The 14,838-nt window shown below is 38.4% G+C and overlaps 1 protein-coding gene across 4 annotated transcripts in view; it reads right to left on the bottom strand.

Moving 5' to 3' along the window:
• The window catches only part of Dock11 (dedicator of cytokinesis 11), a 169,199-nt gene that overhangs the window by 137,505 nt on the left and 16,856 nt on the right, over window positions 1–14,838 (bottom strand). Inside the window, exon 2 of one of the 4 annotated variants that reach the window (XM_063246314.1) lies at window positions 884–1,018. The exons of the other annotated variants lie outside the window; for them this stretch is intronic. Within the exon in view, the coding sequence (XP_063102384.1) occupies window positions 884–895 (12 nt within the window). The 5' untranslated portion in view covers window positions 896–1,018. The remainder of the gene's footprint in view (window positions 1–883; window positions 1,019–14,838) is intronic. 4 annotated transcript variants of the gene reach the window in all.

Below are 14,838 nucleotides of genomic sequence, written 5' to 3'. Positions count from 1 at the left end.
TGTCTATATTTTCCACAAGCGATACAATGAGTTATGGAAAACTACTTGTGCAAAAACTACTGAGTAAAACAAAGTGAGAGTTGTTTATATGAAAAGTCTTTCTGTAAAGGGCAGAGAGAGAGAATGTTTGTATCTCCTTTGTGTGATACAGATTAAATTAACCTTCTTAATTTTGAAAAGATCATTTGCTAATCTGTACATAATTTGTTCCCAACAACTTTCTATTGCCTAATTTGATCCAAAAAGGATAAATGTTTAGTGAAAATTAGTTGGGGCATAGTATTGTTTTGTTTAAATTGCTAAATTCAATGGCTTGCCACAGCCTGGACGATGACACTCTAATGGTTTCCTGAGACTTCTAAGATCTGCCCTGAGACTTTGTGATCTGCCCTGCACTCCCCACCCTCTAGCCCATACCCTCAAACCATCATAGACAGACCCTCTAATGGCCCATGTCATCCTACCCTTGCTTTTGTGACCTTTCAGTCTGATTTGGTTCTGTCCTTCACTTCACACCAAGACCCCAAGATGTGGCCTGATCTACGCAAGTCCAAGTAGATCCTCTCTCCCATCAAAAGCTACCTACTTCCTCAAATCCAGACACAGCATTTTGCTTCCTTCCCCATGCAGACCCATACCTGCAGTGCCCCGGTGCAGTTAGTACTCATCTGTATCCTTTCATTCTTCCTCTCCCCCTACTGTAAGAAAGCAAGCTCTGTAATTTGTCTTATTTATTGTTCTATCCACAGATCCCCTACATCTTAATTTGAATGACTGAATAAGTAAACTACAGATCCACTGTCAATACTTTATGGCACTCAGCATTAAGATTTTCTGCCTCATGTAATCTTTCCAAAATGACCACAATCTCCAAAATCCTCACCGAAATCCACATAACAGGGTAGCTGTGCAGGAGCTCTGCTTCTGACCACGTAAATTGTGTGAATCATCACCCACTGATTTATCATTTTGTAAATTCACAGTATCACGTCTGAAGTTTTCATCGAACAAGGCATATCTAAACAAAGAAATGTCAAGTGTCAGGAAGTTGAAAACAGTGTTTGTTAGACATTTATCAAAACCTGAAAGGAAGTGGATGATTCACGCAATGCCCCGTTTGTGCCAGTAACAGTTTTCCCCTTGCCAAACTTCCTCCCAAACAACCTGTCCCTCTCTCTGTCCTTCCACCCCTGGAACTCACATTTAGTGCGTGTGCTGAATGTGCCCACAGTTCTGTAAATTTTCTCACTTCCTCTCTTAAAAGTACTCCTAAGTGTGTGCTGTGTCACACAAACCCAGCCCCAAGACTAGCTTTGGTTACAAGAAGCACAAGAAGCAAGAAGCAGTCGCCCACACACTTACCCAAGTATCTCCATTTTGCAGTGCTAACCTGCACCCCTGCAAATACTGTCAGGAGACCCTAATCTAAGAGTAACCTTGCCTGTATAGGCTCCACCTATGGCATTTTGTCAAATGCTATCACACTGCCAAAACACCCTTCCTAGAAAAGAATTTCTACATCTTCTCTTAAGTATGTTTTTCTGCTGGACTGACATTACCCTTGCTATTCTCTCAATTTTAGTGTATTCCTGTTCTGCTTTCATTTTGGTTCAACTGGGACCCAGAAGCCAACAGTGCTCTAACAAACCCTTTGTCATTTTGCACCACATCCACTCCCACTCCCTGGCTCTAGATCAAACCCCGCGCTCAGGTTTTCTCTGTTGTTGCCCCAAGAGGCTTCCAACTTGTGCTCTGTGTTGCTGCTGGAGAAAATCCCAATTGGGAAATGGGGGAGGGGTAGTCACACAGATACAAGCCCTAGGCTCAGCTGAACTCTCCGGGCTTTAATTTCATTCTGCTGCAGCCCCCAGGGCCATAGCCCCCGGAGCCATGGGCCTATACAAGAACAGGACACTCATTTACAAGGCCTGCTTGATTAATGTGAATCGCCTGAAGCAAAGCCTGTGTTAAGAATCAGATGCCACCACCCTCCCAAATGATTATCAACAACATATATATGACTCTACAGATCCACTTAACTGGCGCCTGACTGCTTTTTGGGGTGTCATTAAATCTACATCCTGAAGTAGTTGTAACAGAGGATTTTCAGTGATCCTTGGATGAGCTATGTGGGATCCGTGAAACTGAAATTTTATGAAAAATGCTGGATGGACTTCACTCTCATAGGAGAAGAGCTCCCCAAAATTTCAAAAAACAATATGATCCAAGGTTAAGACCAACTGCTTTACTAGCTTCATAAAAACAAGTTGCATAATTTTTCTATATGAATTATTGCTTTTGGGTAATTATAAAAACAATACTTGTTCATTGAAGAATACATTATTTTTTCTTTTGAAACAGGGTCTCCCTATGCAACTCAGGCTGGCCTAGAATTCTGGAACTTCCTTGTCTCAGCCTCCCAAGTGTATCTTAATCACTTAGAAACCTACCATCCACAGATGACCATTGTGGACATTTTGATATTTGTCCATTTTTCTATTTTTTTCTCTTACAAACTGGATTCATATTGTTGATTCCTGATTAGTACAGTGTTACAAAAGATGAAATAGATACTTTGGAGTATAAGGAATTTGGAACAAGGGGTCAAAATTTCCTTTGATTTCTAAGTCATATCCAGCAAGAAATATTTATTAAGCACCTGCCAAGATGTGCATAATACAGTGCTCCAAAAGTTTGATCTTTTAGTGATAATTTCTTAACCAAACTCTCACACAAGGAATTTTAAAATTCTAGGAATTTCTATGTTGATTGTGGCATAATTCACAACAGCCAAGTTATAGGATCCACATAGGTGCCTGTCAATATATGGATAAAGAAAAATGTGATATGTATACACAAAGGAGTATTATTCAGCCATGGAGAGCAATGAAATTATGTTATTTGCAAGAAAATGGATGGAGCTGGATAATATCATGTTAAGCAAAATAAGCCAGACTCAGTCAAATATCGCATGGTTTCTCTCACATGTGAAATGTGGTATGTGTAGGGGGCAATATGAAAGCAGGAGGGAGACTATCACACAAGCAGAAGAGGATCAGGAGCGCAAGAGGAGTAGGGGAAAGGAGGGGAGGAAGGGACAGTGGGAGGATATGATCAAATTATGTTATAAGCATGTATGGAAATGCCACAATAAAATCCATTATTCTATATACTTAATACACACTGTTTCAAATGGAGGGATTCTAGAGATTCCTATAGGTAACGTGAACCCCCAGCCTAGCATGGGGGATCTTTTTTCATTTAAGATGACTGGACCTACATTACCTCAGGAAAAAAAAAAAAAAACCCTGCAAGGTAACATCAATAACACTGATGTAATTATAGACTTGTAAGAACACAATGAAACCACTGAAGTCACTTTTAAAAAATGATAATTTTCCTTTCATACCAAAATGTAGACACTGATTTTATGATAAACATATATACAGTGCATGAAATGTAAAGGACATCAGATGATTCATAAACTTACTCTGAGGGTAATTCCTCATATTCTGAGCCATGACCACATGAGGGAGTAACTGGGTGGCCTCCTATGTAGGTAACTATTCAAAGGCTAGCATTTGTTTGTGCACGGAATCCAACTGTATTTAAGGAGGATGAATGACTTCACTGCCACATATTTCACAATCAAGATAACTCTGGCAAAACAAAATTATAGCGTCTCTTGGGCCAACTGAAAGATGTCCTTTTTTTTTTTTTTTTTTTTGGTGTGTGTGAAGTACTGGCCCTGGAACTCAGGGCCTTACACATGCTAGACAAGCACTCTACCACTGAGCTACATCCCTGTCTTTAATACTATCACATTTTTAAGTAGAAAGGCAACTAAATCTCTTTCCAAAATTTAAACAGAACCTACTGAAATGTTTAATACCTGTCTGGAATAGTCAGCCCATCCACTGAATCTTTTCCTCTTTCTTTTGACATTGGGAGGTTTCTTTGAGGGAGCAATGCAGACCTAGTCCAGAAAATTTCCCCAGCCCAGAAATACACTGGTCTCTGCTACAGCAGCCACAGCATCTGGCCATTCCAGGAACTTGCTTCAGCTTTCTCAAAAATCCCTCAACCTGAGGGCAGCCCCTTTCAGGCTGTAAGCAAGAGGATCTTATTGCAAACAGGCAAAGACAGACCCTTGCAAAGTCCCAGCATCCTTCTGTGTATAAGGCCTTTTGGAAGGCCTCAGTGGCAGCCAATGAAGGTAAACACACAATGTAAGAATCTTCTCTGTCTGTCTCACAGCAAGAATCACAAGATTTGAATCTCCACCCCCTAAATGCGATGCTGCTCCAGGGCTTGGCATGTGGCATGAAAATGACTATAGATTTTAAAAGCCCTGTTCCACACTTTTCCCACAGCTGCTGATGCCAGGTGTCTGAGCTCTTCCTTGAAACTGTTCCTATGATGTGATCATGGCCATAGAAACATTTCTGCTGAGAACAGGCTTTGCAATGGAATGTCCACCATGGTAGCTATGTTTTTCAGTAGTAAGTGACCTTTTATATTTCTTTCCTAATAGTGGATTAAATTGCCAAAACTTTACCAGCAAATGAACAAGTGTCACTGCACCATTTACACCAGAAATTGTATAAAGTACTGTCATCTTTACTGATGAGGGCCACATAGTTAAAAAATTTATGTAACTGTCATGTCTCTCCAGGCTAGTGGCACACATTTGTAACCCTGGCTCTTAGAAGGCTAAGCTGCAGGAGGACTGGAAGTCTGAGGCCATGCTAGGCTACAACAGTGAGTGGGCTGAGTGATTGAACTACACATGTCTTGCTTCTTTTATTTTTCTGTTCCCCCCACAAATTTTCTAGTACAATTAAGTACTGCAGTTATAGTCTAAAAACATGCAATCAACCTTATTTGGGTTTTTTCTTATACATAAAATTTACCATTTCAACCGTTCTTAAGTGTACACTTCAAAGGTATTAAGTACATTCACATTTTTCTACAATCATCAGCACCATACATTTCTAAGCTTTTTCATCATCTGAGACAGTAACTCTGTACCATTCAACACTAACTCTCCACTCTTTCTTCCCCTTAGTCCTTGCTAACCTCTACTCTACTTTCCTTTTTTCTCTAAAGAGTTGCTATGTAATCCAGGCTGGCTTTGAATCACTCTGTGGCCCAGGCGGGCCTCAAACCCATGGTGACTCTCCTACCTCTGCCCCCTGAATTCTGGGATTATAGGCATCAGCCACCATACCTGTCCCAGGTCTATTTTCTGTGCCTATGTTATTTGCCTATTTCAGGTACCTCATATAAGTAAAATCAAGTAAAGTTTGTTGCTTGCATCCAACTTATTTTACTGAGTATGTTTTTAAGGCTCATCTATGCTGCAGTGTGTGTCAGAATTTAATCCATATTAATAATAATATTCCACTATATATACATGTTTCACTGAATATAATGTTTTCAAGGTTCCCCTAAGCTGTAACATGACAGAATTTAATCCATATTAATATATATATATATATATATATATATATATATATATATATATATATTTTTTTTTTTTTTTTTTTTTTTTTTTGCTTATCCACCTATCTGCTGTTGGGCTTTTGAGATATTTTCACTTTTTAGCTACTGTGAATAATGCTACTATGAATACTGTTGTGCAAGTACCAAGTCTGTTTTCCAGGTTTGGAGGAGAGATATGATAATTCTACACTTCAAAAGTTAAAGATGGTCTTTAACTTTTTGAGGCCCCTCCAAACTGCTTTCAAGGGCAGTTGCACAACTTTACATTCTACATTCCTTCCAGCAATTCATAAGGGCTCTAGTTTCTCCATCTCTTCCTCAAAGTGTGTTGTTTTTCATTGTTTTGGATAGCAATCATCCTAAAGGGTAACAATCATCCTAAAGAGTATGTGACTTGCATCTCACTGTGATTTTCAATTGGATTTCTCTAATGACTAATGATTTTGAGTGTCTTGTCATGGGCCTAGTGGTCATTTATCTTCCTAGGAGAAATGTCTATTCAAATTCTTGGTTCTAAATCTGGTTTCTTACTGTTGTTGAGTTAACGGAAGGCCTTTGCATATTCTGGATATTAATCCCTCATTAGACATATGTTTTGCAAATATTTTTATCCTTTTTGTGGGCTGCATTTTCACTCTCTTGACAGTGATTTGACATGTAAACAAAAGCTTTTAGTCAATTTTATTGTTTAAAGAAGACATGGGTACATTTTTAAGGAGTAAGCAAAGAGCCTAAAGACATTGATTTCCACTATTTTCAGGCTCTATACAGAAGGCAAACCTTTTGTCTCTTTTTTATCTTCCTGCAGGGAAAGGAGCAAGGACTGAAGCCTTTGCAATGAGGCCACAAACTCATGAGTCCTCCCCCAACTGGACTCCTATTGAGGAAGTCGATGCAATAAAGCCGCTTGTGACTGTAAGCGTCATAGAAAGGAAACCCACACTGAGTGTGGCAGTTAGCCCAGTGGGGTCAGTCAGGGTGGTAAAGAGCCATGAGATCTCTTTTTTTTTTCCTTTATGGAAACAGGGTCTTACTATGTAGTGCAGGCCAGCCTTAAACTCACTGTTATAGCTCAGGCTGGCCTTAAACTTCTAATCCTCCTGCCTCAGCCTCCAAAGAGCTAGGGTTATAAATATTTACCACTGAGCCTTGAGAAATTGGAGAGCTTGCAAGACTTCCCACCTCTACTAGCCTCCTTTCTCTGAGTTGTTCTGAAATACACAAACTTTAAACTTTTCACACAGATTATAAAAATGTAGATCCGTTACCACTGCAGCAGTGGAACTTGTAAGTAATTACTGTGGAAAATGACACATTTATTTCCACCATGAAGATCCAAACTCTGTAGAAGTGATCCCATTTATGAAGTGTAGGCATTTCCTTTTTCTTGCGTCTGTCCTTTGTTTCTTTTCCCAACTATCTTCCTTTTGTTCCTCTCTAAATAGTCCCACTTGCAACATGAGGCTTCCAAACAACTATTGGTTAAATAACAGTTTATATTCTAAGTATTACTGAAAAAATCAATTTCCAGAGCCAGTGAGAAGGAGCAATTCATACTCATTTTCTTATATGCCCTGGAAGCATACACTCATGTCCCCTAAATGCCAAGGTCTCAGTAGTTCAAATGAATAAATTGAATCCAAATTCCAAGATCATCATGCAGCTGAACTATTGAATAATTTTACTGATGGTTACAAATCGGGTGCAAATCTTTTAAATTAATATCTCTTGGTCCATAAAGTACTAATTTGTAATTCAAAAGTACTGTCAATTGTAAACCACTGACCTATCAAATCTTTTTTGATAGTACGCTAATATCTAAAACCTTCATCCCACCTAAGAAACACATTTCCAGACTCAGAAGGATGCTGAAGGACACCATGAACTAAGGTCTGCACATACATTCATTGCGCAAAGAATCGAATATAGGTCCCGCCGTTATGGAACTCTGTCAGGTCCAGCATGGCACTGGACACAAAAACAATAGTACGTCCCTCCAATACCTATTTCTGTGTTCGTCTTCTAAGCCTGAATTGAACTTATTGTTTCTTCTCGCACACCAGTGTCTCCCCAGTCAGCTGTCAATATATCATATCGCCTGCCCCTTGAAATTCCACCCCTTCAAACCTAATAAAAGCCAACCAGCTTGTCTGCCTCAGACGAATCTTGCACTCTCGTGCCAGCAATAAGGCCCTTTTTTCCTTTTCTGCTTTTGTTTCTCTACTGACCCAAAAAAACTAACAAGAACCCAGGTGTGGTGGTGTAGTTTGTAACCCTAGCACTCTGAGAGGCTAAGACAGGAGGAACACAAGTTTAAGCCCAGCCCAAAAACTCAGTGATTTGCTGAGATGCTATCTCAAAATTTAAAAAAAAAAAATGGATGGGAAAATAGCTCAGTGCAAAGCCCTGGATTCAATTCCCAGTACCAGTTTTAAAAAAATCAAATCAGAAGGTAATCTCTAGAAAGGCTTTCACTTAGATAGCCTAAGACAGATGGCTTACAAATTTCAGTGTTAAGTAAATTACATCATTAGGAAATCCCTTTTCCTATTTAACTCAGTTGAGGGGGTCCTCAACTATTTAGGCATGTGATTAAATGTTCCACCTACCTAACCGTTGCGTGGGGAGGGTGGTAAAGGCAAGGCAGGAGGAAAGGGAGAAAAGCAGCTCTTCTCTGCCATGATTCTAACATCTATTGGAAGCTTGCTAGGCGCCCGGTGCTATGCTAAAAGCACTGTGTTATCTCATGTAATTCTATCAATCACCCTATGAGGCAGAAAATGCTATCATTACCCACATTTAATCAATATGAAAACAGATTAAAGAGAGCTTAGGTATCTTGCACAAGTGAATGATTTAGTCACTGTAGTAGACAGAATTCTAAGATAGTCCCTAAGATTCCTGTTCCTTGGTTATCTCCCTCTTAAGTGGGACTTGTGTTGATTATTAAATATCACTTCCCTGATTAAGTGACCAATCAAATGACTTTGAATTCATCAAAAGGAACGTTATTCTGGATGGGTCCGACCTCCATTTGGTTAGGACCCATTCTGTAGAGAGAGATGTCCACCTGTTGATTTTGAAGAAGTAAACTGCCGTGGAATAAGTGGCCCACCTGGCTAGGTGGGTTCTAGGAGCTGGTAACCACCAGCTGACGGTGAGACTGGTTCCACAACCATGAAGAACTGAGTTGTGCCAACTTGAATGACCTGGAAACGACCCCCGAACCTTCAGATGAGAACCTAGTCCTGCCAACAGCTCTGAAACTCTGAGCAAAGACTGCCACTCAGCCCTGCCCATGCCTCTGACCCAGAGAAACTGTGAAATAGTAAGTTGGATTATTTTAAGCTGCTTAATTTGTAGTAAGTTGCCGTGAACCAAGAGACATAGAGCCAGGGTTGTTTAACTCTGTAGTTCATGATGTTCGCTACAATTTCTGCAGCCCCTTTACACATTCCTAAACATTTTTACCTCTTCAAAATGAATCTATAGAAGCTGGATGAAGCTCACAAATAGGGCAATTGCCTAGCATACATGAGAACCTAGGTCTGATTCCCAGCACTTTGAAAAGAAACAAACAATAGACATAAGTTCCTCTTCTGATGCAGTTTTTCAAGTTATATGACATTTTTTACCACATTGTAGCACAGAAACACATTTACTGAGGTTATATTTAAGATCTAGGGGAGAATACACAGTCAACAGAAAACTGCTCACATACAGCATGCTAATAGGTAAGTCGTGGCAAATAAGTAGGGTGGAAAACATATGATTTTGCTTACCAAAACACCTTATTAGAGCAGACTTAGCACTGGCTACAGCTCCAGGCTATGCTACTTATTTACAAATACTTTCCTTCTAATGCATGAGCTACAAAATCTGTCATCTAGTGCTTCCAAGGAATGACAAAACATTACCGCTTTTAACAGGGTTCAACTAAAAATTCACTACTAGAAGCCAGTGAATTATCTACTGGAGTGAAGTACTCTGCTGCAAATTTGGAAAAAATTCCCAAGATCCAACACTATGATTGCCTCTTAGAAAGAAGCCTCAGTCTACAACTCAGGCCTCACATTCCTCCTCCACATACAAACTACAGGTGACAATTAGATGAATAATGATCTCCTTTAGGCTAACCTTATGAAGTACATATTATTATCATCACTCTCATCTTATAAACAAAGAAACTGAGACTTAGAAAGGCTCTGTAACTTTCCCAATATTCCACGGGCAGAAAGCGTCATTTCAAACCAGACACTGACACCAGAACTCACTTTTCTCAGTTACTTTGCACTATTTCCCAGTCTGCTGCTGCCCTTCAACTGGACACTCCTCCCATCTTTCACAGAACCTAGCAAGATATCTTCACACAAGAATGCTCAGTAAATGTCTGCAGATAATGTTAAGGAATGAGGCCAAAACTCGAGGGAGTAGGCAAGGCTTCCGATCATTCAGCATCGTGAGATGGGAGATGTGAAGAGCACGGTAGGTACTGAGGGATAAGGAAGCAGGCTGATGGCAGCTCCCCATTTATGTGGGTGACAGTCTCAAAGTAAGGTGGACAGGACCACACTTCTCAGTCTTCCTTATATATGTTGACTAACCATGTATAAAGAGATTTGATTCTGGCTCTAAGATAATTAAAAAAAAAAAAACTAACCCACTTTCCAGAGTTTATTTCTTCCTTTTGGAAAACTTTCTGCTATACATCTGGAAGTGATTTTCAAACACACTAATTCCAGTGAGTCATCTACAGTATTAAGCAATGATTCCATAGGGTGAACCCTGATCATATTTTTCCATTAACTGGGATCCAATGAGGTCAATGAAAGGCAAAGGTTTACCCGAACTTGGAGAACCTCACTCTCCACAGGCTCATTTTATGTTGCCAAGAACATGTGTTTTAACAGGTACAGAAATGCAATCTGTCTCCCAGCACTTATGTAATATATGTTCTAATATCCTTAGTTCCCTTCCACTAGTCACGTGCAGAAGTTAGATTCAATGGCTGCTTGAAGGGGAAGCAACTTTAAGTAAAATTGGCAGAAGAAATACTATGGGATCACGTGTAAACGAGGAACACTAAAAAATGCATGAGTTTGGAATAGGGCTGGAGTCCCTAGAAAAAAAGAGTAAGATAGAAACTATGGTATAGTGTCTAGCCAGAACTCCAGATGCTTAAGGCTGCCAGCAAGAATTTCCTTCAGGAATATTCTAGAAAAGCCTGCCAGCCCACCCCTTACCCTTTCAGCCACAACTAAATACAGTGGCTCCAATCATCAACTTTTAACCCATATCATATTGTTTTCCTAATACTTAAGACCTCCAATACTGGTGTTTAGAAGTGCAACTTAAAGCAATTTCTCTGGTGTCTTCTGACATTTGGATTTCTTTCAGGTTACAATGAACAAATGAGTCATGCACTCTCAGAGACTAAGGAGGCACTTGAAAGGACTATTTTAAATCTTTCAGGTGGCAAGGGTATTACTTAGTTGTCAGAAACCATAATTGACTAAATGGCTTCATTGGCTCTGAAGGAGTTAATGGAACTCCCCAGAGTGAATCTTCTCATCCAGACACCAAAACAATCAGATTTTAAGCGGCATAGGATTGTACCTATGTTAAAACAACTTAAATCTTACTTTAACAAAGCATGAACATTAGTGAGTGGTCCTATACAAAAGGATTCTAATAAACTTCATTCAAAAATCAGATTCCCTTACAATGGTTTGATTTTCCCAATTTGATTTACACATGGACATTATTCAGCAGACACAGCTATAGCGAAGCCTGCATTTGACTAGTAGGTACCATTACAGCATGATTTCAGTGGTTCTCATAACCATGTCATGGGTGCATCGCTTCCAGGGTCACATGGTGGACCGCAGACCTTAAAATTTCTGATTCATAATAACTCACTCTAACAATAAAATTACTTGTCTTTTACCTAGTACTTTTCATCCAATGCATTCAATTCATATTTGCTAGTTGGTCTTCATAATTATATCAAACAAGTCAGCAAAAGGGCTGGGAATGCAATCTTCCAAACTACCACTAATGAGGATGATATTTTAATTATTAGAACCACTGACAGCAGAGATATTAAAAGTCCATACATATAAAACACAATGTTTAATTTACTTTATAAGGAGAAAAATAAAATATTTCACACATCATGCTTTTTCTAACAGACTAATTTTTAGAGCAATTGAGGCTTCACAGCAACAGTAAGCACAAAGCACAGAGTTTGGTCTGCACGTACCACATAACCTCCTTTCATTGTCAACATCTGGCACCAACTAAGAACATTCATTACAATCAACAAACCCACAATGATGTGTCATAACACCCAAAGTCCGTAGTGTACCTTAGGGAATAGTCTTAGTGTTGTACATTCTGTGTGTTTAGACAAATGTAGACACATATCCATCATTACAGTATCACAAATTGTAGTTTCACTGCCCTAAAAAATCCTCTGCGTTTTATTCATCTCTTTCTTCTCCACTACTTTTTAAGTCATGAAGAAAAAATTCAAAATTTAGGTTGAACAAAAAATTATTTTATGGATCAGTTTTAGATTATGATCAGAGGAGTCATTGCAAAGAAAAGTGAGACAATGGGATGGAGAGATAAAAGTGAAGTAAAAGAAATGAACTCAAGGATGTACAGAAAAAGCACATGATACAGAGGGAAAAAAGAGATCTTGCTTACCAATATGTGTTTCATAATCTAATTATCTTAAATGTCAAAAGTAAGACCTTCTAGCTCAAAGCTCCTAATTCATCAGCAATTCTCTCATGCCTCCCACCCCCATTTTTTGACACAGGAATTCATTATACTGTTCGGGTTGGCCTTGTGCTTATTTTCTAGCCCAGGTTGGTCTCGAACTTGGAATGATACTCCTCCTGCCTCAGCCTCCCAAGCACTGGAATTACAGGTGTGAACCACCCACACCCAGCTCCCATTCATTTGTGTTTAAATCTATAAAAAGTCTAACAGTGGGAGCTGGGGTTTTAGCTCAGTGGCATAAGCGCCCTGCCTTGAAGCAGGCAGTTGTGAGTTCGATCCCCGGTACCGATAAAAAGGAAAAAGACAAAAAAAAAAAAAAAAAAAAAAAAAAAAAAAAAAAAGTCTAACAGTGATTTTAAATTAAAAAGAGACAGCATTATCAAAATCAGGAAAATCACAACCAGAAACCCTTACAATATCAATGCATGTAATCTATTAACTATCTTTACTTGAAATTTAAGATCCTCTAGTGATTCATTTTTATCAATGATAAAGGATGTTTCTATTACATACACCTGAGACATATTTCACATGAAAAGAAAGTTAGAACCTAGTTTTATTTACTTTTCAGAAAATTAAGGATAAACATTTGTCTCTCAAAAATTACAAAGACAATATGAAATACATACATACATGTAGACTTACAGGCATATAAATGAATATATATATATATATATATATATATATATATACAGTTGCATATATAGTATGTCAGGATGTATACATGTATTCTTTAAAATTTCAATTGTACAATCAAAATTCAGGGAATACTTAAACAAGTAAGAATGAAAAGGAAATGGAATTTAAGTGTCTAATTTCTAGACTATCCTAATTTTATTGATTCAGTGGAGAATTTAAGATCTTCAAAGTACAGAGCATGAAATTGCAAGATTATAGGAGAAATTATCTTAATAGGTATTTGAAGTAGAGATAGTACTATATGTGCGTGTCTGTGTACATAACAAAATACAGCAAGAATGAAAGCTAAGTATCATTCTTGTTTTGAACTCTACTTTTTCTGCTTATAAAAATAACACTCAATATAAAATAAACTTTTAAAAATAGAAAATATAAAGAATAAAATTTATTCACATCCCACTATCCTGAAGTATACACTCTTAATATTATATACATATCACATTGTGTGTGTGTATATATATATATATATACATATATACATTATCAACATACAAACCATCTTTGAGGCTGTTTTTTTGAATATGAGAATAATACTAATAGTTACATTTATTTAGTGCTTCTTATGTGACAGGCATTTTTCTAAGTGCTTTACTGAACTGCTTCACTCAATCCTTACAACAACACTGTGAAGTTAGTACAATCAATTATCCCTAATTCACACATGAAGAAACTGAGGTATGGAGTGAATAAATAAATTCACATGTATCACATATGTATTATTCTATGAAAGTTGTATGATAGCTTGAATTTTGTTTCATCACCTAAACTTTTTCCCATGTGAAAAATATATAGAAAGTGGCCATAGTGGTGCGTATCTGTAATCCCAGAACTCAGGAGACTGAGGCAGGATGATTGCCTCAAGTTGGAGGTCAGCCTGGGACACATAGAGAGTTTAAACCCAGTCTTAACTACATAGCAAAACCCTGTTGAGGGGCGGGTTCATGTAATGTCAGCAAGGTTTTCTGGAATACTGATAAATATACACAAACACTAACCCTTTATTTTTGAAAATTTAGGTTACATTTTTTTAATCTTTGGCTATTATGAGCAATTCTATGAGGCCTGGTGAAGTAGATGTTATTATTTACACCTTATAAATGAGTACAAGGAGGTCCCACAAATTTAAATAACCTGTCAAAAGTAACACGTGTCAGTGGAATTGCTGGGCCTTTTTGCACTCGAGCTCTTTCAACTCTCCTGCCATCTTAATTGCCATCGTAATTGAAGGGAAAAGCTGACACTTACTACAGTTATGAGGCAGAATGAAATCAATCCTCCCTAAAACAGAACAACTATCAGGGTAAACTGGAAAATGGCCCCTCAAAACACCCTCATCCTAATTCATTTTTTTGTTGTTGCTTCTTTCTTTGAGACAGGGTTTCGCTATATAGTTCAGGCTGGCCATGAACTCGCAGTGATCCTCTTGTCTCAGCCTCTAGAATGCTAGGATTACAGGCATCCGCCACTACCCTGGCCCTGTGCTAATTCCTAGAACCTGGAAATAGCACCTTATGTCAAAACCATCTTTACAGGTGTGATTAAGAGTTAAAAATCTTGAGATAGGGGCTGGGGATTTAGCTCAGCGGCATAAGCGCCTGCCTTGCAAGCAGGCAGTCATGAGTTCGATCCCTGGTACCGATAAAAACGAAAAAGACCAAAAAAAAAAAAAAAAAAAAAAAAAAAAAAAAAAAAAGAATCTTGAGATAAGGACTTCATCTTGGATTATGGAGTAAGGCCTCAATGCTGCCACACAAATGTCCTTCTGTATATAAAAGAAGTGAAGATTTGATACTTATCAAGGAGGAGGAAACAATGTGGCCTCACAAGCAAACTACGGGGATACAG

Source organism: Cavia porcellus, unplaced genomic scaffold (assembly GCF_034190915.1).
Source record: "Cavia porcellus strain 051 isolate PalLab524CR breed Dunkin Hartley unplaced genomic scaffold, mCavPor4.1 scaffold_3, whole genome shotgun sequence".
In the NCBI taxonomy this organism is placed as follows: Eukaryota; Metazoa; Chordata; class Mammalia; order Rodentia; family Caviidae; genus Cavia; species Cavia porcellus.
This window is presented reverse-complemented; position numbering and strand designations above follow the sequence as displayed.